The sequence below is a fragment of the Staurois parvus genome, unplaced genomic scaffold (genome assembly GCF_062004578.1).
Source record: "Staurois parvus isolate SC_StPar_1 unplaced genomic scaffold, SC_StPar_1.0 ptg000397l, whole genome shotgun sequence".
In the NCBI taxonomy this organism is placed as follows: Eukaryota; Metazoa; Chordata; class Amphibia; order Anura; family Ranidae; genus Staurois; species Staurois parvus.
In genome coordinates this window covers 2,733,556-2,760,143 of record NW_028318193.1, presented here as the reverse complement: position 1 = coordinate 2,760,143, position 26,588 = coordinate 2,733,556, and the positions used below count along the sequence as shown (strand labels likewise).

The following is a 26,588-nucleotide window of genomic DNA, read 5'->3' as shown; positions in this document are numbered from 1 at the left end:
GTCAATGCCTCTGCTATGCTTGCACAGCATTCCTGGCGTCCCTCCAGACATGCATGGACCAGGCTTGTCTATGCCGGTCGCCTCGGCTGCAATGCTTGCACAGCATTCCTGGCGTCCCTCCAGACATGCATGAACCAGGCTTGTCTATGCCGGTCGCCTCGGCTGCAATGCTTGCACAGCATTCCTGGCGTCCCTCCAGACATGCATGGACCAGGCTTGTCTATGCCGGTCGCCTCGGCTGCAATGCTTGCACAGCATTCCTGGCGTCCCTCCAGACATGCATGGACCAGGCTAGTCTATGCCGGTCGCCTCGGCTGCAATGCTTGCACGCATCACCGGCATCCCTCTAGACGCGCATGGGCCGGGCTTGTCCCTGCCAGCCAAAATGCCTGCACGCATCCTCTGCATCCCTCCAGATGTTCCTGGACCTCATGCTCAACTCTCCCAGGGTGGAGACCTTGGCTTCAGGGAAAACAAGTCAAAAACCTGGGAAATTCAAACTGAGGCATTAAGGAAAAATCATAATTAGAGAAGGGAAGGCAAAATGTGGCTGGTTATATGTAAATGGGAATGTTTCCTATAAAAGTAACTTTCGCCACTAGATCTACTTATTGAACAGATCTGTAACATCTGTCTATGCATTTCATAGCGATCATATAGTCCATATGAGTTGCCCAAGCTGGTAACATGTTTCATTGTAAGCCATAGATTCCAGGTCACTAACAGAAATTGTGCCAGATGGTCATAAAAAACAAAATAATGAAATCATCCAATCTTACAACATAGGTCTAATCTATAAAAAATGTGTAAACTATAATTATATGAATGTGGCAGTAACAGATGGTAAACTATACTATACATACATCATATGTAATCACCCCTCCGAAACACTTGATCTTTTCTCAATCTCCAACTGTTCTACAATACAGGGTATTCCATTCTCCGACTGCTTATCCCACCCACTGCTGTAATCCTTCCGATAATCCGGATTACATTTGTGAAGGTGACAGGGAAAACGGACTGGCACAGTATCAAGTGAACATAGTATTGGTTTCTGTGGCCCAATATTGAGGCATAGGTTTTCTAGGGCAGTCGGCTGAATGCTGTATATACAGAGTACCAAGATCTGCATTACCCCCAGAAGAATAAGAAAATGCTGCCTATCTTTCAAAATGATTCCTCATCCCCCATTTAGCTATCAAACTTGGATATCTCTCATGCCACTAACACTATCACGTCTTTCTCTTTCTGGACTCCCCACATTTTCAAAATATTCATATCACATAGGCTGGCTCCACTCCTTTCCTTCACAAGAATATACAACAAAGCCTACATTTTAACACTTTACAATAAAGTAGAGCAATGTGCTGCATATGTGGTGTAGCATTATTCTGACAGGCACCATACAGTAGAAATGAATGCTAAAAGGCAGCAAAATGCAGATTTGAATGCTCTGTGCAATGTTGTGTGCGGCAAAGTCAAAAATAGCACAGGTGTATTTTTTGTGTTTTGAGGACCAGTCCTTAAAAAGTGAATGCCTCAACACACTAAAAAGTTAGCAAAGTAGTTGCCTACAAGAAATGTAGCTCAATGATTGCCCTCTGCAGCTTTTCTTTTAGCACAAGATTATAGAAAACACTGAAGATCATCTTGTGTTTCATCTGAAAACAGAACGCCTTCTTGCTATTAACACACTCCAAACAATGGTAGCAATCAATAACAAAGTGTGTTTGTTCTTTTACCTTCTGCTCAGGAGTGCACCAGAATTGGACTCATAACTGGGGGTTCCCCACCTGCTCTGATCAGATGGCCACCGAGGCTTTTTTTTTGCCTCAGGCAATGTGAAACTGTAAACTACTTTGTCTTTTGCCAAATCAAAGGTGTTGCCCAAACAAAAGCTTCTATCTCAGACCATGCAGTTGTCAGTCCCGTCCTTCAAAAACACGAAGATCACATACGGAGGACAGAGAGATGAAAAATAAAACCACAGTGGATAGAGATGAGTTGCTTTGTATTGTGGAAGAAGGGATGTTTAGAAGGTCAAGAAATGGGCAGGTGTAATAGATTACTTGAGTGCTGTGGTAGAAAATACTTGATGATAATCATCTGTTAGAAAACAGATAACCACTTGCGGGCTTTTTGGGAAGAAAGACTGGCCCAGTTAAATAACCTCTGGTTACAAAGCAGCCTTTTGCTGCAATGCATTGTAAATTATTAATGTGAGAGTGACGTGGAGTGTAAATACAGATCCAAAGCAATCCTGCTGACAAAAGAGAACAGAGAAAGAGCAGCTCACCTATCACCTTCACCCGATTACACAAGAGCAGCTGAAAGGATTCAGACATGGAATGTTGTGACATATCTGCACTAAAAGAGCAATCCGCTGACAGATGCTCATATGAGAGGAAACGGACATCTAGGAAGTCAAAGTATGTCCACTTTTAAAAGAGAATTAAAAAATTAACATGCTGACCCAGTGGAGAATCCCACCATGTATGATACTATCATGTTTATACAGATCAGTGCACAAGGTGGCTAAATCAGCCTCATGTTCTCAACCCAATTAATGAAACGTGAGCCTCAAAATGGAAAAGCTGCTCTTTTCAGCATATAGGCTTTTAAACTCAGTAGTTGGCAGAACATTTACAAGAAAAACAATCTGAACAGTGATGTTTAGTTATTGTCCATTCTAACCTAAAAGTGTCACCACTGGACAAAAAAGTACACTGCTAAAAAAATGTAAAGGAACACTTTGAAAACACATCAGATCTCAATGGGGAAAAATATGTTGGATATCTATACTGATATGGACTGGGTAATATGTCAGGAACATAAGGATGCCCCGTCATTTGAATTCAGTCTTCTCTGTAGGTGATCATTTTTATTTCCATCAAAGACACCCTGAAAATCAAAGTGAAAAAATGGTGGAGCAGGCTAGTCCATTTTGCTGAAATTTCATTGAGGCAACTCAGAATGATACTTAGTAGTTTGTATGCCATGCCCCCCGCTTGCGGTTTTGCATGCCTAACAATGTCGAGGCATGCTCCTAATGAGATGACAGATGGTGTCCTGGGGTATTTCTTCCCAAATCTGGATCACGGCATCACCGAGCTCCTGGACAGTTTAAGGTGCAATCTGGCGGAGGCGGCGCATGGACCAAAACATGATATCCCAGAGGTGTTCTATTGGATTTAGGTCAGGCGAGCGTGGGGGCCATTCAATGGTATCAATTCCTTCATCCTCCAGGAACTGCCTGCATACTCTCGCCACATAAGGCCAGGCATTGTCGTGAACCCGGAGGAACCCAGGACCCACTGCACCAGCGTAGGGTCTGACAATGGATCCAAGGATTTCATCCCAATACCTAATGGCAGTCAGGGTGCCATTGCCTATTGTCTAGCCTGTAGAGGTCTGCGCGTCCCTCCATGGATATGCCTCCCCAGACCATAACGGACCCACCACCAAACGGTCATGCTGAACGATGTTACAGACAGCATAACATTCTCCACGCCTTCTCCAGACCCTTTCAGGTCTGTCACATGTGCTCAGGGTGAACCTGCTCTCATCTGTGAAAAGCACAGGGTGCCAGTGACGGACCTGCCAATTCTGGTGTTCAATGGCAAATGCCATTCAAGCTCTATGGTACTGGACAGTGAGTACAAGGCCCACTAGAGGATGTCGGGCCCTCAGACCACCCTCATGACGTCTGTTCCTGATTGTTTTGTCAGAGACATTCACACCAGTGGCCTGCTGGAGGTCATTTTGTACGGCTCTGACAGTGCTCATCCTGTTCCTCCTTGCACAAAGGAGCACATACCGGTCCTGCTGATGGGTTAAGGACCTTCTATGGCCCTGTCTAGCTCTCCTAGAGTAACGGTCTGTCTCCTGGAATCTCCTCTGTGCTCTTGAGACTCTTCTGGCAATGGCAAGTATTGATGTGCCATCCTGGAGGAGTTGGACTGCCTGTGCAACCTCTGGAGGGTCAATGTATCGCCTCATGCTACCAGTAGTGACACTGACCCTAGACAAATGCAAAACTAGTGAAAAACAGTTAGAAAAGATGAGCAGGGGAAAAAAAAGTCAGTGGCCACCAGCTGTAAAACCATTCCTGTTTTGGGGGTCGTCTCATTGTTGCCCATCTAGTGTACCTGTTGTTAATTTAACACCAAAAGCAGCTGAAACTGATTAACAACCCCCTCTGCTACTTAACTGAGCAGATCAATATCCCAGGAGTTTAACTGGCTTGATGCTATACTCCGATTAAAAAGTGTTCCTTTAATTTTTTTGAGCAGTGTAATATTTGATATACAGTTTCCGTTACTTCGTTTTGCATAGTAGAAAAGGATGATGGGGCATCAAATTCGGGGCTGTCCGTCAGTGTAACTTGCTGCTATCTCAGAGATGGCATTAGTGTTGTCCATAGCCAATTACTTACCTTTATGAGTAAATGACACTTATTACAGTAATGGAAACCTGTACTTAAAAAAAAAAGTATGTAGACTACCATTGCTGGCTTCATTTTGAAATTGGTATTTTCCTGGCTGTCTATGGATTCAGTATCTTTTGAGCCCCTGAAAGTAGATATACACCAGGATAAGGGTAGCGGTTTCTGGGTCACGTATAAACTTAATCCTCTCTCCTATGGATCCAGCTGACAGTACATACAGTTCCTACAAAGCATACAGGGATGGTCTCTGGCACATCAGCAAAATGTCACCCAACATTTAATTTGCCTTGGGAGACTGGTCCCACAAAGAATGCTACAGAGGAGCTGTGAAGAGGCTTTGAAATGAATGGTGTGTTAGACATGCTGTACATGTGCCTGTACCTGCTAAAGCCAGATATATATATATATATATATATATATATATATATATATATATATATATATATATATATATATATATATATATATATATATCTTTCCAGACTGCAAGCTGCAACAACCTCAGGGATGCCAAGCTATGTGTTCTCTTTGCATTGTAATAAACTATATAAGCACAAGTTCCATTTGCATTAGTGCAGTTCTAGTTTACCTCTATAAATGAACTACCTAAATGTGTAACTACTCACCTTACATCGAGGACATTTCTGGGCATTTCTTTGCCCATGTTCAATCTCATTGGCCCAGTGCCGTAATAGCTTGTCCCCTCTCTTGTAATCTCTACAATTAACGCCTTCATGCCAGGGAGAATGGCACTTAAAACACCATACAAATTGGCAAGATGGGCACTGAATCTGGGGAGAGGAAATAACAAGAAAATGTAAATTTAGGTTGGAACACCATAAATGGACAGACAGCATTCTATATTATGTTCAAAATCGTGTTATGGCTGTTTTCCAATATACTATAACCAAGAACCTGTGATTCCTGAACTATACAGAAGAGTACAATTTATCAGAACCCAATTAGGCCACATACTATGAGATAACTGGACAGTTTGTTATCACTAGTATTGCTCACTGAAGAATGTTGGAGTCTACAATTAAAATGTGGACCCAGGGACATGCTTTCACTAATGACTATTCTATTCCCTGATGTACATGGTGGAATTAATACAATTTGAATAGACTAGGTCACCTGCAAGGATGAAGTATGACCTGAACACATCACTATTGCCCTATACCCAAATTAATAGAATGAAATGTGTTTTAGCAGCTAAGGTATAAGGTCTTTGTGATATTCATTATGCAACTCCGAATGTCCCTTGTGGACCCATGTTATATCTACCACATTATATGGAAAGTAAGTCTGATCACACAAATTGTACTTTTCTCTCAAGAGTGACTGAAGGGGATTTTTCAAGTTTTTTTTACAGTTTGAAACCTTGCTGAACCAATGCACCCACTGTTTTCGAAATTTAACGTGTATGCTTAGGTTTCCTTTTTTAAACATTTTCAAAATCTTTCAAAAAAACAAAAATTGAAAGATGCACTATTAACAAAATGTTGTGCAGAATTTACAAAAAATGCACATTTATCAAATTACGAGATTGTGATTTAAAGTGTTAAAGGTCAGGTTCACCTTTGGGAACATGTTACATGTTCCACCCAGTTTTAGGGTGGAACATGTAACATGTTCCCATAGCCGCAGCCCCCCTGTCTCTGAGAGATAGTACTGGGAGAAGTCTCCCTGTACTGTCAAATTTGAAAACAGCGGTGCCGTGCAGGGCTCCACCCACACAGCTGCATCATTCATTCACGGACTTCCGTAAATAAATGAACTGCAAAACCCGACAGCCTTAGTGGCTGTTGGCTTGTAATTTTTAATGAACTACCACAGCGCTGTGTAGCGCTGTGGTAGATCAATGAAGCTTCCTGTCAGAATATCTGCTTGCTCATACATCTCGTACGGCAAGCAAATATTCTGACAGGTGTGCAGGAGACCTGCATGGCATCAGTGATTTACTGATCGTTGGTGCAATGCTGTCCAGGCTCCTGCAGACAAAAATATTAAATGCACATTTTTTACATGCAAATAAAACATTCATTTATATTCCTCCTCCTTTTGTGAATTGAGTGAAGCCTGCCCTAAACACTTCTGATACTTTTCATAGCTCCATCCTGTCCATTTTTCTAGAATGCACCAGCAGTTAGGACAAGTGCCCCCTAAGAGTAAGAGGGAGTGACATTTTTCTCAGCACACGCATGCAAATTGTACTCTCCTTTGCTTAGCGGCTGTGATGGTAAAGAAAGCCTTAGATTACAATTATGGAACACTATTCATGGACTGCCTTTAAAAGGTGAACGTTAAATCTACACTATAGGTCCAGATCAATATTTAAATGCACCCTTGGGTATGGTTTTAAATTTGTCTATTTAATCATACACAATCAAAGTCCCACTGACCCTCTGCACTGAAAGAAACTGTACTGATGGTAGCGTTGACCCCTTCTTGGGGAAGGGTAGTGCTGGTGGCTATTATTGTAATATTGCATCCTTTGGAATATGTACACTTACTATGGTCAAAGCTATGCAAAAAAAATCCATACCTTGAATTCAGCTTTAATAGCACTATTTAACTAGGCTTAGAGCCAGATTTAAGAAATTTGGTGCAGAGTTTATCCCCAGGGAATAAAACATTAAACTTGTTTGGCTATTTCTGCACTGCTCTCACTCCAAGATTCATTTTGTGAATGACCAGGAGCAGATGGGGCAGAAACTGAACTCCACAGTTGGGATCTACAGGACCTGCAACGTTTACTCCCAGAGTGGCTAAAAGTACACCGAAAGCTGTATAAATCCAACATCTTAAATTGTTTTGCAAGACAGAAATGAACACCAGAGGGTGCAGCTAAGTGCAGCAAGTTTAATAATATATTGATAAAACAGTAAATGATGAACTCACATTTAGTGGAGTAAATAAAGGCATATCATAAAAGCAGACTTGGGTCCCTGGAATGACTACATCTGTTTGTATGATATGCCTTTTTTTACTCCACTAAATGTGAGTGCATCATTTGCACTTTTATCAATAAATTGAACTTGCTGTACTTCGATGCACACTCTGGTGTTCATTCTCTATATTACAGATACCCTTCTTTCTGCTGCTCTAAGGATAAGCAAGCTAGTCTTTTACCCCCTTTGGACTTATGAACTGTGTACTTTATCATTATCAAGGTTATTTGTTGTTTTGAGCAACAGTTTACTTTTATTTTAAGACAGGGAAGAAAGCCTGCATGTCGGGGATTGTTTTTTAGGCAAACCTGCTTTAAATCTGAAAAGGTTATAGTGTCTGGAATTGGGCTTTAGGAAAAGTATCTACATAGAAATATGTATGCAGCCGACACGGCTATGTTTGTAAACAAATCTGATCACTATATCCTAGCAGACATAATAATGGCATGATGATCACATGAATAGTAACTATGCTGACTGGCTCCCAATCATTAGTGGATGCCCTGAGTTAAGAGTGACGGTGCAGTTGCACACTTCAGAGCCCACAGCACTAAATGCTCCAAGCCTGAAAAGAAGAGCGTAGAATAATGTTCTCACAATATGAGTGAATGCCCTGGGGAATATTAATCCACAGATTTGAAGACAGCAAGGGGTTGGAGCTCCCATGGCAAACTGGAAAATGAGCATCTCTAAGTTCCTGCCTTTACTTCTGCTGCAATCATATTTAAATACACCAATTACTGCTTTAAAACTTTAACCACAAAATTGATATACTCCGTTACAATGAGTTAGAGCAAAAAATGTAGCATTAAAATTAAAATGTTCCTGTATGAAATCAAAAGGATCAGTATGAATTTAGGCAACAGTGATGTGCATAGGTAGTATGCTATGTATAGTTATCTAATTAATTTATACTGCATTAGGTTCATTTACTGCATTATGTAACTGCTCCACATACCTAAACCTTTCAACATGCTATGGTTAAGTCAATAGGTTGGTATGCTAAAAATGAATGTGATCCCTGTATAATCCCAAAGGGAATGTGTTCGGTTTGGCACAAAAGAAAACAGAATTAAAAATCAGGCCGTTCATATTGAAACCAATGTGGCTACACAGCCCAGCTAAATAAAACTGTTGCCTCAACATTTATTCATGATTTTGTAATATGAAATAATCTCTTCTCTCCATGTCAAATCTGTCATGTGCTCTTCCCCTTTAAAGCTTTAAATGTTCTTAAAGATGACATGAGAACAGATGCATTTTATAGAAAGTTGATTTATGTTCGTAAGATTTATAAAAATTGAAAAACTGAAACCATAATGTAGGCTAGGTATACAGATGGTATTTAAACCTGTTCAGAACCATCTAGCCTGTAATTAAACATTTTTTGATCATTTCCAAGGCACTTCCCCTGAAATTAAATAGCTGTTAATGCCACAGTAATCCGTGCCCTACTTTTAGGATCACTAATCTGAGTGTCATTGGCTACACATGCTCACTTTGAACTTGCTCTCGGATTTGGTTGGAGTTGGAATGTGACTCTTTCTTTTAAAGGTCGTAAAGTGCTTGCACTGCGGGCAGGGCTTGGTGCTGGAGTCCATGCGGCTAAGTTCCAGGAAGTACTTGTACTTGATGATGTCATCATGCGGCAGGCTGTATAAGACGGTGGATTCATCTAGATGTTTATTGCACTCAGTGATGGGGCATTTAATCTCCACTTGCCCAAGCTGCACCTGTCAATTCAAAACATCAAAAAAAGTTAAAATGCCAATGTCTATTTTTGTCAACTCCTAAGAGTTAAAACATCAGGTAGATATTAAAAAAAACACCAGCTAATTCAGTTATGTATTTATATATACAAAAAGCACATTTATTTTTCATTGCAACTAGTGAAAGTACAAGAATTTGACTTGGTATCAGTCTCCTGTAATTCATTGTACAGTGCATCTCAAACTGGGAGAGAGAGACAAAACTAGGAGACATTCTTCTGTGATGCATACACATAAGCTGACTGGGGGAAAGAGATGGCGATTTTTATTGCCATCTGTATCCTCATTGAAGATTTTAACCCACTTCCTGCCAGGATGACAGGGTGCGACAAGGAAAAGATGGGATCTCTCCCTGATCATTTTTTCCTTATTTGGTGACAGACAGGACGTGAGTGTAAATATCTCTAATGTGGAAACCGTAAGCAATAAATACGTAACAGATTCTCACTCATCTGTTAGCCAAAACATGTTTTCATTTTTGTTGAGGTTAAGCTTTAACCAATTAAAGTGGTAGTAAACTCCACTTTATGACTTGTACCTAAAATAACCCTTACTCTTAGAGGCCGGTAACATCACAGGTACATGCGTACTGTGCTCTGAATGGAAAGCACTTTGGAGTATGCCATCCATTGAGAGCGTTGTGCTGCAACAGTGACTCCATGTGCATACACAGGAGTGACATCATTGCAGTCCCGCCATTCAAAGAGCCTGAGATCACAAGCCCTGAAGGAAGATTGAGTGAAGATTGAAGTGCCGATAGCAGTGACTCCAGCACTGCTGGAGGGCCGTGTTTTAAGGTAAGTCTGTTATAATGTGCTAGTGTGTGGTAAATACTAGCATATATGTCGTAAACTGCCTGGGGGGCCCACATTGTTTTTTTGTTTTACTGTAGGACTTTACTACCACTTTAAGCCAAGTGGAATCTTTTGGTGACCCTTTTTTCCATAGCTTATTATGACCCAATGGTAATAAGAGTATTACTAAATTCTATTTTGTTAAAATTAAAATAACAAACTTGGTATACTTACCAGCTCTGTGCAATTGTTTTACACAGAGTGGCCCCAAACCCTTTCTTCCCAGGTCCCGTCGGCTTGCTATAGGGGCAGACATGCAGGCTTGCTCCCGAGCGAGGCTCTGTGTCTCTATAGACACAAACAGCCCAACTCGGCCCCACCCCCTTTCCCCCTCAGTGGACTTAATTGACATTGACAGGAATCAATGGCTCCCACTGCTGCCTCCATGTCCAGTGAGGAGAGAGAGAGCAGCGATGATGCTCTTGGGCACAGCGCTGGATTGAGTTCTAGCTCATGTCTTGGAAGGTTTTTTACGTTCATGCAGAGAATGCATTAGGTAAAAAAAATGTTAGTCTTAAAAACTACTTTTAGTGTCCAAATGATGGCCAACGACAGCAAAACTAGTTTCTGTGGGTTAGCATACCTTATTGTTTTTTGCAGTATTTTATCAAGGACTGCAGCAGGAGTTGAAGTTTGTGTTTTCAAGGAAATATGCAAACTGTAAAACAGTTTTTACTGCATGTTTACAAACCAACAGTAAAGGTCATCCAATGTCTTATGAACTACTTCTTATCAGATGGAGAACCTTGCACCAACTAGCAGAATTATGTTGAACATCTTACAAACAACAATTTGTTGTGGTCATTATGGCATCAGAAAAGTTTGGCAGTGATGTACATACATGACATGCTAAGTTCCTGAGACCTCAAAGTGAGACTTTGTATACATACAGTTCTTACTTAACCACTTCAAGTTCGGACACTTTCACCCCCTTCCTGTCCAGGCCAATTTTCAGCTTTCAGCGCTATCACACTTTGAATGACAATTGTGAAAACTTTATTTTGGTGGTATTTATTCACCACTGGGATTTTTTATTTTTTTTTTACTATATAAATGAAAAAGTCCAAACATTTTGAAAAAAGTGTTTTTCTTATATAATTTAGCAAATAATCTCTCTATAAATCTTGGCCAAAATGTATTCAGCTATCTTTTTAGTAAATAAAAAAAAATTATATATATGTATAAAACCCAAATCAGTTTATAACCAAAAATTATAATTTTTCTAAAATTTTGTTTACATTTTCATATTTTTTTTTATTTTACATACGGTCACCCTAGCAGTACAGTGCCACCGCCCTGGAAAAAAAAAAATCCTTTCCCTACGATGCCTCTGAACTGGCTTGACAGTTCTTAAATATGTAAGGGGTGGGGCCACCCGGTGACATCACTCATGTGACCCCACCCCATGTGACATGGGGCACGGTCACTCGGGTGATGTCCCTGGGTCGGTGGCAGACATCGTGATTGACGTTGGATCTACTGCAGAAGACAGATGACCCCACGCCATTCTTTTTTTACATTTTGGTGCAAGAGTTCCCCTCAAAAACCATACAAGACCCAAAGGGCTTGATATGGATGGGAGGGGGGACCTCACGCCTTTTTTTTATTTATTATGGTGCTGGTTTTTAAATGTAATTACCACTTTTTTTTTTCTTCACTATAACTCAGAAATTAGCTGTCACTTTCCCCACAGCTAAAAGAGAGAACGTTTTCTTTTAGTTCATTTCCCCAAGTTAAACGACACAAAGTTTCCTTTAACTCCGGGGAAAGTGACAGCTAATCCTGTAAGCTATAGTGAAGAAAAAAATAAGCCGGCAATTGCATTTAAAAATCAGCACCGACGTACACTTCGTATTGCAAAAAAATTTATAAAAAATTTGTAAACCGAGGCATTATTTTCAAAGGGTTTTCATTCGTATACCAAAAATTACGTTACCGAGGCATTCATAAACCGAGGTACCACTGTACTCTCTTCTACAAAGCAATCTAAGTTTATCTCAACAGGCATTAAAGCACAACTCCAGTTGAACAAGTTATTAAAAGCAGTGTGAACATGTATGAAAAAAATATAAATGTATTTCAATGAGCTAGTTTATACACCACTGGCAAACATACTGGAGCACACATGAATGCACCACCAATAAATGTAAATGCAACTTGATATAAAAAAAAAACAATGCCACAAAATGCACAGCAGATGTCCTGCAAATACATTACAAATGGATGTAAAGGCGCATACGGAACTGCACACTTAACAAGAGGATTGAATTGGAAACAAGACCTTAAGCAGATTTAAACATAAAATGCAAACTATACCTTTCTAATAGTGGAACACTTTCATGAAAATTCTAGACTAAAAACAGAAAATTCAGTTTTCACTTGACCGAAATGGACAGTTTTTTTTTAAATATATTTTTTATATACACTGCTCAAAAAAATTAAAGGAACACTTTTTAATCAGAGTATAGCATCAAGTCAATTAAACTCCTGGGATAAGTAGCAGAGGGAGTTGTTTTCATTAACACCAAAGCAGGTGAAACTGAAAAACAACAGGTGCACTAGATGGGCAACAATGAAACAACCCCCAAAACAGGAATGGTTTTACAGATGGAGGCCATTGACTTTTTTTTTTCCATACTGCTCCAGGATGGCACATCAATACCTGCCATTGCCAGAAGGTTTGCTGCGTATCCCAGCACAGTCTCAAGAGCATGGAGGAGATTCCAGGAGACAGACACTTATTCTAGGAGAGCTGGACAGGGCCGTAGAAAGTCCTTAACCCATCAGCTGGACCGATATCTGCTCCTTTGTGCAAGGGGGAACAGGATGAGCACTACCAGAGCCCTACAAATGACCTCCAGCAGGACACTGGTGTGAATGTCTCTGATCAAACAATCAGAAACAGATTTCATGAGGGTGGCCTGAGGGCCCGTCATCCTCTAGTGGGCCCTGTGCTCACTTCCTGGCACTATAGAGCTCGATTGGCATTTGCCATTGAACACCAGAATTGGCAGGTCTGCCACTGGCACCGTGTGCTTTTCACAGATGAGAGCAGGTTCACCCTGTGCACACATGACAGACGAGAACGAGTCTGAAGAAGCCAAGGAGAACATTATGCTGCCTGTAACATTGTTCATCATGACCGTTTTGCTCCTTTGTGCAAGGGGGAACAGGATGAGCACTACCAGAGCCCTACAAAATGACCTCCAGTAAGGCCACTGGTGTGAATGTCTCTGACCAAACAATCAGAAACAGACTTCATGAGGGCCTGACATTCTCTAGTGGGCCCTATGCTTACTGCCTGGTACCAAAGAGCTTGATTGGCATTTGTCATTGAACACCAGAATTAGTAGCTCCACCACTGGCGCCCTGTGCTTTTCACAGATGAGAGCAGGTTCACCCTGAGCACATGCGACAGACGTGAAATGGTCTGGAGAAGCCATGGAGAATGTTATGTTGCCCGTAACATCCTTCAGCATGACCGTTTTGGTGGTGGGTCAGTGATGGTCTGGGGAGACATATCCATGGAGGAACGCACAGACCTCTACAGGCTAGACAATGACATCCTATTAGGTATCGGGATAAAATATTTGGACTGATTGTTAGACCCCACGCTGGTGCAGTGGGTCCTGGGTTCCTCCTGGTTCACGACAATTCTTGGCCTCATGTGGCAAGAGTATGCAGGCAGTTCCTGGAGGATGAAGATATTGATACCATTGAATGGCCCCCACGGTCGCCTGACCTAAATCAAATAGAATGCCTCTGGAATATCATTTTTTGGTCCATCCTGATTGCACCTCAGATTGTCCTGGAACTCAGTGATGCCCTGGTCAAGAGCTGGGAGGAAATACCCCAGGATACTATCCATTGTCTCATTAGGAGCATGCCCCGTCAGACATGCATACAAGCACGTGGGGCCATATAAACTACTGAGTACTATTGAGTTGCTGCAATGAAATTTCAGCAAAATGGACTAGCCTGCTGCATCATTTTTTCACTTTGATTTTCAGTGTCTTTGAATTCAGTCCTCTGTAGGTTGATAATTTTCATTTCCATCAAACGATGGGGCATCCTTACGTTCCTAACAGATTACCCAGTCCATATCAGTACAGATATCAAGCAGGATATTTTTCCCCATTGAGATCTGATGTGTTTTCAAGGTGTTCCTTTCTTTTTTTTATAGCCGTGTATTAAAAATGAATCTATTAAAACAAAAATCTATCATAAAAAAAACGTGCATGGAGTTACCATACACTTTTCTTTTTCTTTTTTTTTTTTTACAGAGGTCAAACTTCATCAATGTTGACTACACCTTAAACGGTGTTGTTGTTTTGCATGACATAGCCACATAGCCTAGAAAGAACTGGTGTAAGCCAAGGCAGGTAACTTGTGACCCACTGATGTCCTGTTTTAATCTGTTCAGCTCATGTTAAATTGACATACGGTTGACAATTCCAACCTGAAGTATCGTCCTCTGTACAAACTGACAGAGCAGCAGAGGTTTAAAAGCTTAGTCATTCTTAATTACATTACATGCAAATGCACAAAAAGGGTTCAGTGCCAGCTAGAATAGCACACAGAACCAATCCAATGAACAAGGATCTAATTATTCAGTATAGTATAAATAGACATATTATAGGTAAAATCTAGTATGTGTCACTGCTTACATAAGAAGCAAGTGCACATCATATGTCAGGATTAAACACCAATGATTTGTGTTACAGGAGCTCACTCTATTAAACAGATCATTCTACGATATCTTAAGAATTTGGGGAAGACAACATAGTTAACAGTTGCCATCAGTCGCAATATAATTACATACTAGACCTCTCACACTGGTTATTTTTTTTTTTTTCTTATTAGAGATTGAAATATTTATAGCATTGCTAATAAAAAATGTCTCAGACTTTTTAGGTCCCATGAGATAGTCACATTCTCCAGACTACGGAAGATACATATGCCATTTGTAACTTGGTAATATAATCGGTCCAATAAAAATATTTGAGATAAAAAAAATGATATACTGTATCTATAGTTCTACACACTTCACCATACTGTGTCCCCCCTTCCGCAAACCACCAGAAGCTGGGAAAACATGAGTAGATTTTATACATTTTTAACAGGCTGAAACCAGGCTTTCAAACATGCATTTGACAATGGATTAGGGCACTGAAATGCATTGTGTATTTACATTGCCATTCATTGCCCAAAATGGTATACTTACATATTATACTATATTAAATGCCACATTTGCATGAAGTATCAAGGGAAGATCAAAGCAGTTATGCAAGTCTCATGAAATAATAATTAGCACAGCTTTTGTTACAGGTTGGACATTTTAGATGTACTCCAGGTAACAAGAGAACCATCTACAAACAAGCTATTACAAGCTTTTAATCTCTTTGAGCATAGTAGTGACAGCCAACTTGTGTAGACAGGTGGGTTTAATGAAACCGATCATTAATTACTGCTATGAAACCTCCTGGCAAGAGCCTGTTACGAAGAAGCTTACTGACTTTTTCCTGCTCAAGTTAAAAGTTAGAGTATCACAAATACACTCTAGTGAAAGTTCAGCTTCAACAAATATGCAAACAAAAACATACAGTAAAGCTTGTGAGGAATACAAAATAGCTAGAAAAAAATGCAAATGCCAAGAATACAAAGTGTTCAGATTTATTTTTTGCAGTTTTTGGCACTTTGTTGAGGCCAAAAAAAATACTAGACCAGGGGTGTCCAACCTGCGGACCAAGACAGCTATGAACGCAGCCCAACACAAAATCATAAACGTACTTAAAAATGTTCAAAATAAAATAATTTTTTGCAAAAATGTCTTTACACTTTGCAAGCACATGCAGCCAGAGAAAAAAATGTAGCATCTCCTTGGACTTTTATTGAAGTTTTACCTTCCCAAAGAAAAATATCCTCACAATCACACCTTATTCATGTCATCAGCTTTCGGCAGCACCTATATTTGTGAGCAACTATTTTCAAGGATGAAGCACATGAAGGGCAAAATTAGAACCAAAATGTCTGATGAGCACCTTGAGTATTTATCAAGAATTGCTACTACACCCATTGAACCAGAAGATGCGTTACTTTTTCAAAAAATATTGCACTCGTTTTACACTGCCTTCTTAATTTTAGAATTAAAAAAGAAAATAAAGAAATTACATTCTATCGCACAGATTAGGCATATTATCTATATCAGTGATTGTTAACTTGTGATCTTGATCTTAATCTTTGTTATTGGTCACCCAGGTCACTTTATGAGCACTGCATACATAGATAAATATGGTATGTGTTACCACATGGCTACTTCATCTAAGCAAACCTTAAATCTGATTCCACATTTTTGCTTTGCGGAAGCGCATGCACTACCGCAATGCATGAAAACATGAAAATGCTGGTGTGCTGTGGTGTCATTCCTTCTTGATGACACCCCAATGCATCTTGCCCTTGGTATGACTTGCATGGACGCACTACAGTGTGTGGTGGTGTGCAGCATTACCAAAAAAAGAAACCTTTATTATGAAAAGCACAAGTTAAATGCACAGTAACTGAAGAAAGCTATACACCAAGCAGTTACCAAATGACTTGCTTGGACACCCATCCCTAACTACAGAAACCCACTCTATGTGCGGATACATGCAAACAGCAACAGTTGATGTCAGCCTGTCACTACAATGTACAGACTGAGCAACCTTTGCTATTTGCATGTACTGGTCATCCCAGCTGCAAGAATCTCCTAATCCTTGCTACCGGAACTCCATGTATGGGAGCAGGCCTAGGTTCACATCTGTGTGGGTGGTTCCGCTGTGGATCCACATGAAAATCCATGCAGCCGCACCACCCGCACAGAGGAATGCGGACCTGTGGGCGGGTGCCATTAGTTCTAATGGCATGCTGTCCGCACTGGGAACCGAGGTTCCCGTGCAGGCTGAATTTTCAGGAGAAGTGCAGGGACGACTTCTCTGCATGTCACGGGGCATGGGAATCTATTCAAATGAATGGGCTCTCTTGCCAGCACAAAACACGACTCACACGTCCACATATATGTGAACCAGGGCTAAAGGCTCATGCGAAGAAGGCCTTACTCTCCCTTCCTGGCTCTCCTAGTGTGCATATCAGAAATCATCTTGCTTTAGGCCCCTTTCAGATGGGGCAGATCCTTCAGCATGATCTGCCTGCTCAGTGGGAAATCTCGCCACTGATCTCCGCTGAACAGGTGGGTGACATGTCCCCTCTGCAGAGCGGACACAGACACTACCCGCTGATTTCAGTGGGACGGTCAGATGGAAACCGGACCGCCTGTCATTTCCACCTGTCATTTGATCCGCTGGACGGATGGGGATCCCCATCCGTCTGTTTTTGGCATAAAGGATTAGATGCCAGCAGGTATCAGAGGACTATTGTCTGCTAACACCCGTCAGTCCATAGAAGTCTATAGATGGACCGATGGGGTTCATCTGAAAAACGGACAGGTGGACCCATCAGTCTGCTCATGTGAAAGGGGCCTTACACCTCCTCCTAATGTCAGCTTCACAATGAGAAACTGTTCAGCAACTAGTGGCGAGACTTGGTGGTGCAGTGGATAATGCCTATTGTTGATATGCCCTGATCAAGTCACTTTGACATTTTTATATTATTAAACTACTTTAAACCTGCACTATCCAGTGTATGTTTATTTTAAAGTATTTCTTTCTACATCACAAGCTGCCTCCAGGTTTGCAGCCATTTTTTACCATTTACAGTTACATTGACAGTGGAAAGTATAGCCCTTGCCATACTTCCAGCCCTGCAACTATGAGAGTTGTGGCTCCTTGCCCCTTGTCCATTCACAGAAAGCCTTGTATTTTGTGAATGATTCACATAATATTGTCAAAGGAAAGTTTTACTAGATATGAAAAAGAAAAAGAAAAAAAAGGTTATAAAATATTTTATAATATATAATATTAGCAGGGAATGGTTAAAACCAGTTCCCCTTGGGGCTCTCATGCTCCCTGACTTGTGCTTTTAATTTGAACACCTGGCACAGGGGTATGTCGGATAGCTGGAGACAAGGGCCGCTGCATTGTGTATGAGGGCAGCAGTCTGGCTCTCCAGCATGCTGCCAGCAGAGTGTTCTAAACTTTGCTGCAGCACACTAGTTCAGTTGAAGGATAAGTTTACCTTTGGAACATGGAACATGTTCCCATAGCCGCAGCAGCGCCCGCCACCCCTCCCACTCTGACAAATAGTACAAGGAAACTTCTCCTCGTACTGTCTGTCACATTTAAAAACAGCATGGCCTTGCGGGGCTCCGCCTTTGCAGCTGTAGTTTTCAGTGAATGGCGCTCCACAGCGCCATGGTAGTTCATTGAAGCGTCAGAATATCTGCTTGCGTGTACATCCCATATGGCAAGAAGATATTCTGACAAGTCTGCAGGAGACCTGCACGTCATCAGCGATTTACGGATTGTTGGTGCAATGCTTTACAGGCTCCTTTGGACAAAAATAAGTGCACATTTTTTTACCTGCAAAAAATGTGCATTTATTATTTTTGTCCAAAATGTGAACTTATCCTTAAAAACAATTTTGAAATAATGTTTACAACTGTGCAGACTTTTTTTTTTTTTTTTTTAAATATTCTCTATTTGTTTTGAGAGTAAAGCAACCAGTTACACATATAAAAAAAATCTGCTTATTTCACAAAAAAAGTCCTATAAATGAAGAATCTCAACATCACAAAATTACCACACATGAAATAAACAAGGCTGAGATCAGATGACATAAAATGGACTTTCTGTGCTTCCTCCCATTTTTCTAAACTATTTAACCAGTTAAACAGGAAGGAACAAACAGACCTGAAAACAGTCGTTGGATTTCAATATTTTCTAAGCTGCTGAACAGGAACAAGTACAGGTCAGCAAAGGCTGTATCTATATTCTCGCAGTACATTCATTACATAACATTATAAACAATGGAAAACAATTACATTTGTTACAGTTGCTGAGTCCACTATATACCAATTTTAAAAAACAGCTATGCTGTATAACCAGAAATGACCAACTAAAATGAATAGACAGAATGACTACCATTACCTATGGCACTTGTGTGCTCTGCTGTAGACAATATGGCGTCCTATTAAGATCTTATCCAGTACAGCTGCTGTCTTCAGCCACAGTGTGACAACCAAATCAGCTACCACAAGAGTGATGCTGGAATGCATCTGCAGAGTCCATTCGGAGGCAGTCACTAGTTCATATGCCTTACTAAGAACTCTATTCAGGCACATTCCCACAGCTAAGCACTCCCAGGGTGGCAGTCACTGGAAAGGACATCATAGAACAAGTACAATCTATCATTCTTGTTTCTGTATACTGTGCAGGAACAAAAAAAAAGCGTGGTTCGTTTGCACACAGCTTGATCTAAATGATTTTACTGGCACAGCGACATTTTTTGTAGATATCTAGGTGAGTAGACATACATAGTCCAAAAGTTTACTTCATCTCATCATTTAAAGCAGAACTCCAGCCAAACAGAAGATAAAAATAAAGAGCTTTAAGGCGGCTTCCAATGTGCTTTGGGCAAAGCACAGCTAGCCACAGTTTTCATGCAAGTTAGCTGCACTTTCTTATAGACTTCTATGATGTCTTGCAGTTTTTTGGTGCAGTTTCAAAAAGAGTGCCAAAGATGCAGCAAATTTTTGGCAAAATCACAGCAGGGCAGTGTGAAGCTGCCCTAAGATAACAAAGCCAGCTTCAATGCACAGATTTCCCCAGCAGTACTCTTTTCTGCAACTAGAGGTCCTCAGACGTATCATTCAACCCACTTCCTCTGAGCCCAGGTAGTTTAGAATCTGCCCCAGCCTGTGACTGGACAGTTAAAGGAAAAGCAGCAAAGTGATGAGCTCATCTCTTTGCCACTTTGTGTTGTCTACCTATCAGCCAAAAACTGGCTTCTTGTGCTGCTTCTTCCTCCAAACACTTTAGCTCTGCTGTATGGGGACTTCAACAGGTTGAAATCATGTACATACATTGATTGTGCTAAAAAATGCATTTAAAGATGTATTTATGGTCACAGAGCTGCATTAGTTTGTGTCTTTTAAATTTGCCTCGAGTTAACATTTACCGCTGGTTCACATATATGCGGCTGTGCAGGACGTGTTTTGCGCCAGCACGAGAGCCCATTCATTTGAATGGACTCCTGTGTTCCTTGACAAGCAGGGAAGAAGTCACTGCACTTCTTCTGAAAACGCAGCCCGCACGGGAACCTCGGTTCCCAGTACGGCTGCGTTTTCCTGTGCAGGCAGCATGCCATCATAACTAATGGGTCCACATTCCTCTGTGTGGGTGGTGCAGCTGTACAGATATTAGTGCGGATCCGCAGCGACACCACCCGCACAGATGTGAACCTTGCCTTAATGAAGCAGCTGTATCATAAGACCACTACAGTCTATATCAGCAATGGGCAAACTACAGCTCGCGGGCCGTATATGGCCCGGCGGACCTTTTAATCCGGCCCGTGGAGCGTGATGCTGTCAGGATGTGTGTAGGCGGGGCAGCGTGATGAACGTGAGGGGAGCTAGGCTCCTCTCACAGTCCGCCCTGAAGACCGGAACAGCGCGGGCACACGGCGAGAGGAACGCGCGGAGCAATGAATGAATTACTATGGGGGATGAATTACTATATGGGGGATGAATTACTCTATGGGGGATGAATTACTCTATGGGGGATGAATTACTATATGGGGGGATGAATTACTCTATGGGGGATGAATTACTCTATGGGGGATGAATTACTCTATGGGGGATGAATTACTCTATGGGGGATGAATTACTCTATGGGGGATGAATTACTATATGGGGGATGAATTACTCTATGGGGGATGAATTACTATGCTTACTATGGGGGATTAATTACTATGCTTACTATGGGGGAATATTACTATACTTACTATGGATGACACATACACATCATTCATCTACTCTTGGTCTGGCCCCCGGGTCCAATATATGAACCCATTGCGGCCCTCAAGTCAAAAGGTTTGCCCACCCCTGGTCTATATGGTTATTCCAAATTAAACCAATTTTGGAATTGGGCTTTACTTATAGGGCTCATGCACACAGGCATCCGTGGCTGTATGCCATAAAATCTTGGTGTATTTCTCCACCCAGGAACCACATGTGCTACGTATGGCCGTCTATAGGAAGCAATGGCTGTAAGTAGGTATACGGCGGTACTTTTGTAAATGTGCACATGCATGCAGACATACAACCCTGTATGCAGACTACGCAAATTTTACGCAATACAACCACACACACTCATATGCAAAAGCCTTTAGCACATAACACATATCCTTGATGAAGGATATGCTGCTGGCAAAATATGCTACAGTCCTGCTGTGTGCTTTCCCAAATTATCAGTAGCTGGATAATTTGAATAAAAAAATGAGGCCTGAGTGTTTCAGGGATAAGAGTGGGTAACAGACTATTGTTTGTTATGAATATTGAATGCACATAATCTCATAAGCCTCCCAGTGAAGTGTCAGACCAAGAAGTCCTGGAAAGCTGCTATGTTTTCCCATGTTGGTATGTGAGCACACTGCTCTAGGTACATTTAAAAACATGTCTGATGCTCAGCCAGGGGAATCTGTGAAGAGCGTATTAATAAGGCAGTGGGTCACTTTCTCTGGCTGCCAATTAGAAGTGTTCTCATGCAGGGTGATTCTGGGGAGCTGCCAGCCAGAATACTTTTTTAATGCAAGAGGTCTTAACAACTACTCGGCTGACGTTAATTGCTAATAGTGATGTTCACATGTTTAAGTATGAGCCATTAAATAGTCGTCCTCTTCTGAGTCATGCATACGGGAAGCACCAGAACACAGAAAATTGCATTTATTCACAGTAGCAAACGCATAGAAAGGAGCCAATTATCTCATACTGGTTCTCTACCAGCCACCCAAACTCTGTGCAACAATTTGTATAGGGCTTCTTCCTGAAGCACAGCTAATTAGACACATGAATTTACACTATCAGATGGATACATATATATTTTAAAAAAAAATCTCTCTCTCTCTCTATATATAAATAGCATTTATTTATATATATTTTTTTAAATCTATAAACATGATTACACATTCTACAGACATTTACAAAATAACGAACATAAAATGGCTTTAAATGAATACATTGCAATCACTAGAAGGAAACCTGGAATGAGAGAAATATGGAAGCTTCTTCTTTTTTTTTTTTACATTTCTGAAAAATGCTAGTTGGCAGTCATGATTTGCTTCAATACATGGGGTCTCTGGCCTGGAAAAATATATTTATGACTTTCCTGCGCTGCATATGCAGTATATCCCGGGGTCAGTAAATAAGAAAGCCAATGGGTCTGCATAACTACCATTCTCCATAGGAGGTCCTGACCATTATATTGTGACCAGAGAAGTGTAGTGTTACCATAGTGCCACCGTACTGCCCTGGGGAGGTGATCAGGATTTTTTTTTTTTCCCCCACACTATAATAGCTTATTACAGTGATGATCACTGTTATAAGCAATACTTTTAATGAATAGTATCCATTCATTGCCAGTATGTACTATTCTGATAGCTGTGACGGGCCGATGCTATCACATGGTACAGATGTTGTGTGAGTGGCCCTATCTGTACCATGTGAGCACTGTGACCAATCAGAGATAATCACAATAGTACACAATGAATGGCTACGAATGAAAGCTGTTCGTTGTGTACAGCTGTCATGTAATCGCTGTGACTGGTCAAAGCTACAACAATATGTCATCTGCGGTGTTCGGTGAACTGATCTTGCCACCGTGCACTATATGACATCCACCCAGAATTGGAAAGTTCCCACTTGGCCATTTTTTTTTACTATAGGCCTGGCGGTAGGTAGTTAAACTTAAAAAAACAATATTGCAGCTTACCAATTCTTAGATACGGTGGCTGAGTTAGTTTTATTTTATAGGTTTTCAATCCAACCACTAAGCTTGTTTTCTTAAAAAAAAAAGAACAAGCTATACTGCAAATATAGCAGTTACATGGATGAGACAAACTATGCAACACTGGCAGGAGAGCTAACAATGATCAGTTTTATTTATGTAAAACCTTTATCCCAAAAGGGGAGAACTGTTGCTGTAATGGCTTAAAAAGTATGAGCTGGAGTTTGGCTTCAATTTGCTAGTATAGTATAGCTAAGCTCACGTTTGCGTGAAACGCATCAACTCTATTTGCTTGTAGAGCTGTGATGTTTGTGTTTTAATGGGTTATTATTGAATCATTTTGGAGTTTTTATATTTTTGAATGCGGTCATCCGTATTCTTTTGGATTATATCATGTTGCTGTGAACTGAACCGGCACCCTGTTACATGAAACTGGATTTTTACAGTCATGCCAAAAATTATTGGCACCCCTGCATTTCTGGCTTTTTGTTTCTCCCCTTTTTTTGTCTAAATACAAACAAAATAAATAAATATAAGAATGCATACACATTTGTAATTGCAACAATTTTCTTGAAGTGGTGCATTATCTGACAGAAATGCAGGGGTGCCAATATTTTTGGCCTTGACTGTATATAGTGGACTGACCTGAAGCGGTGTGCTTGTTTGCATTATATGGTTCTGATTAAGATCAGATGGATTCCAGGAAGTAAATGCTACATAAATCATCTGCCCTTACTCAAGATGGCCGTGTCTAGAAATGCAAGGTATGTGTTTTTCAAAGAGACTTCTCAACAAAATAAAGCAAAAGACATGGTTGGATAGACAAGTTTGCTTTGCAAATTAAAAATGAATTAAATAGTGTTTTAAGTTTGTGGTGCTCAGATACAGTTTAGTTCTGCTTTAATTCTAAAATCCCTTCTCTTTGTGTGGGATGGACTTTGTTACTAATAGCTGTAAATTTTTATCTTTAGAACTATACTCCCCCGCCCTAAAAAAAAAAAAAAAAATCATCACACATATATACACTCTTCCATGCAGTTCAATGTCTGCCTAGTGCATAGTGGTGATGACATGCTGTGTGTATGGCAGATTATGCATGCCTTACAAACATGATGAGGTCTGCCCTACACACTTTCTGGTACATATGTCAACATGGGATGCAAGAAACGAATATGAAGTTTATTGTTCACACACATGCCCCCCCTGTATCACTCTCCATACCCTATCCTTTACACTAACACTTGATCTTACCCCTAAACTAGCACTTTAAATGAACCCTTGAAGGGGAACTAAACTGCTTAGAAATTCTGGGGCCCCCAGGAGCGTTTGTCATAATGTGCAAGTATGCAGAATATATTCACACATTATCACACACACTTACCTTGTGAAAGCCCTGCTCCAAAGATGCGATGGTCATAGCCCCCCTCATCACCAGCACATTCTTCTTCACCTGGTCTTATTCCAGGTTCAGAATTTCAGCCATTTTGAATGGCCAGGCCAGGATGACATAACTCCCACACATGCACACGGCACATGTTACTTAATTTCAGCACAGAATTGTGTCCGGTTTATTTGCTGAGCTGTGCATCAGATTACCCTCAGAAAAAAAAGAACACACTGAAAGGGAGAAGCATTTATGAGCAAAGATACAGTCTCCCCCTGACATAAAACATCTGTCAGCATTAAAAAAAAAATAAAAAAATGTGATTTTGCAATGCTTTGCAGATTGGGTGTCAGTCTTGAGGAGTGGGTGTTCCTGGAAGACTGTATTTGCATGCAGGCCACGCTAGATAATGCCCACATGTGATGCCTAAAGGAAATGAAACCCAACAAATAAAATGTGGAAAGCCAAGGACAATTAGGCAGGGGACAAAACCAACTGCAGCCCAATAAACTGGAACAGATTACATTTGTGTTCTTGGGCTTAGATACATGGTTCTGTGCTTTTAAAAATAATTTTTAATATTTTTCAGTCTCATGCTTTTATTAAAAAATATCTGGGAATTCTCCAATAAAATCCTTGTTTAGGCTCTTCCTGTGACACTCCGTTTCTAAGTTGTACTCCTATGTTGTCTGCAGCTCTTGCTGGGGTGCATTCATGTAGCCTTAAAGTGGCTACAAAAAAGGCTGGATGAGGTCAGCAATGCAGATATGCAACAAAAGATAGAATACAGGTGTAAAAAAAATTAAAGAGGAAAAAAAAAAAAAAACCTGAACATAATGCAGTAAACGTTTTCAAACTGCAGAACAGGCCCTGAAACGTCATTATCTACTAAGCAACACAGAAACAAATAGTATTTTCCAGGTTACTGAGCCATGTATTTTGGCGTTTCCATTGGCTATGTGTAAAATAATGCTGTTGTGACTACCTGGGTGTTTAAAGCCCTGAGGTGTGTTTCACCTTTTCTTCCTCACTTGTCTAAGTAAGACAACATATTTAGTGTGTGACAGGTCATTGATGTGCACATTTACATCACTAAAGATGGTCATACAGTCAGGCAAGATTGTTTGTGAAAATTTTTTTTAAACTGGTAGTAAAATCTCTTTATTTACAAAAATGGTCCCCCATGCAGGCTTAGGTCATCATGTACTAGTATGCACTGCATACTAGTACATCTTGACAGACTTACCTGCAGATGAGGATTATGATGATGGTCCGGCTGCCATCTTTGTGAGTGGTTACCTGTAATTTTGTTTTTATGCTCCATGTGGCTGCAAGAACTTTTAAATAAAATGCTACACTATATTTCGCTGTCTCTGGGCTCTGTGTGTGAGCGCTTTCCCCAGGAGGTACCTCACCCTGGATTTATCACTGCATGGCGAAAGGGAGTGGATGGATGCATCCTTAGGAGTGATTTCCATTCAATGTTGTTTTGCTTCTTGCTTCTGTTGAGTGCATAGCGGTGGAGGATTGTCACAGAAGACACTTTTTATCACTGATCATTATCGATTCACATAATATGTTGGACATTTTCATTGCTGGTCATCATTGACACAGATTATTTTTGGGACACTGCAATACTGGACTTTATGAAAGTGAATATTCACATATTTGTCATCTGGTTTTTGTATATTTATTAGCGCTGTACCTTTATGTGTTTATGTAGTGGAAGTAGAGGGTTTGCCACATTGTACTAGCTGAACATATATTTCTTTACGCTCACTGTTCACATTTTTTTACGTATATATATACACACACGTGATTTTTTCACAGCCGTGCCGCACTGTAGCAGTACTTCTGCTATAGGGTGGATGGCAAGTGATTAATGTAACTGTCAATAAAAGCCTATGGGGTCAATTCACTAAAGGTTACCGCATGCGATAACATGGTCACGTGACTCGTTTGCATAAATTATTGCATGAGCGTAAAAAAAAAAAAAAAAGAAGCCAATTCATCAAAGTAAAATATCGAATGTGAGGTAAATACCACACATTTGTTAAAATAGTGAGATAAATACCACAAAAAAATGAGATAAATCATTAAAGTCAATTAATTAAAAACACATTCATTATTTATTACCAGGTGTTTGCTGGTGGTATTTTAGAAATGTACAAAACAACAATTAGAGGAACTCTGCACTGGCCAGAAAGTGAAAGTATACAATGTATCAGTGTAAAAATGTTCTCCTCTG

At 40.6% G+C, this 26,588-nt stretch overlaps 1 protein-coding gene across 1 annotated transcript in view; it reads right to left on the bottom strand.

Moving 5' to 3' along the window:
* RNF217 (ring finger protein 217) overlaps positions 1-26,588 on the bottom strand; it is a 123,156-nt gene that overhangs the window by 29,690 nt on the left and 66,878 nt on the right. Inside the window, exons 2-3 of the mRNA XM_089686438.1 lie at positions 8,898-9,131; positions 5,074-5,238 (exon numbers count right to left, since the gene is read on the bottom strand). Of these exons, the coding sequence (XP_089542564.1) occupies positions 5,074-5,238; positions 8,898-9,131 (399 nt within the window). The remainder of the gene's footprint in view (positions 1-5,073; positions 5,239-8,897; positions 9,132-26,588) is intronic.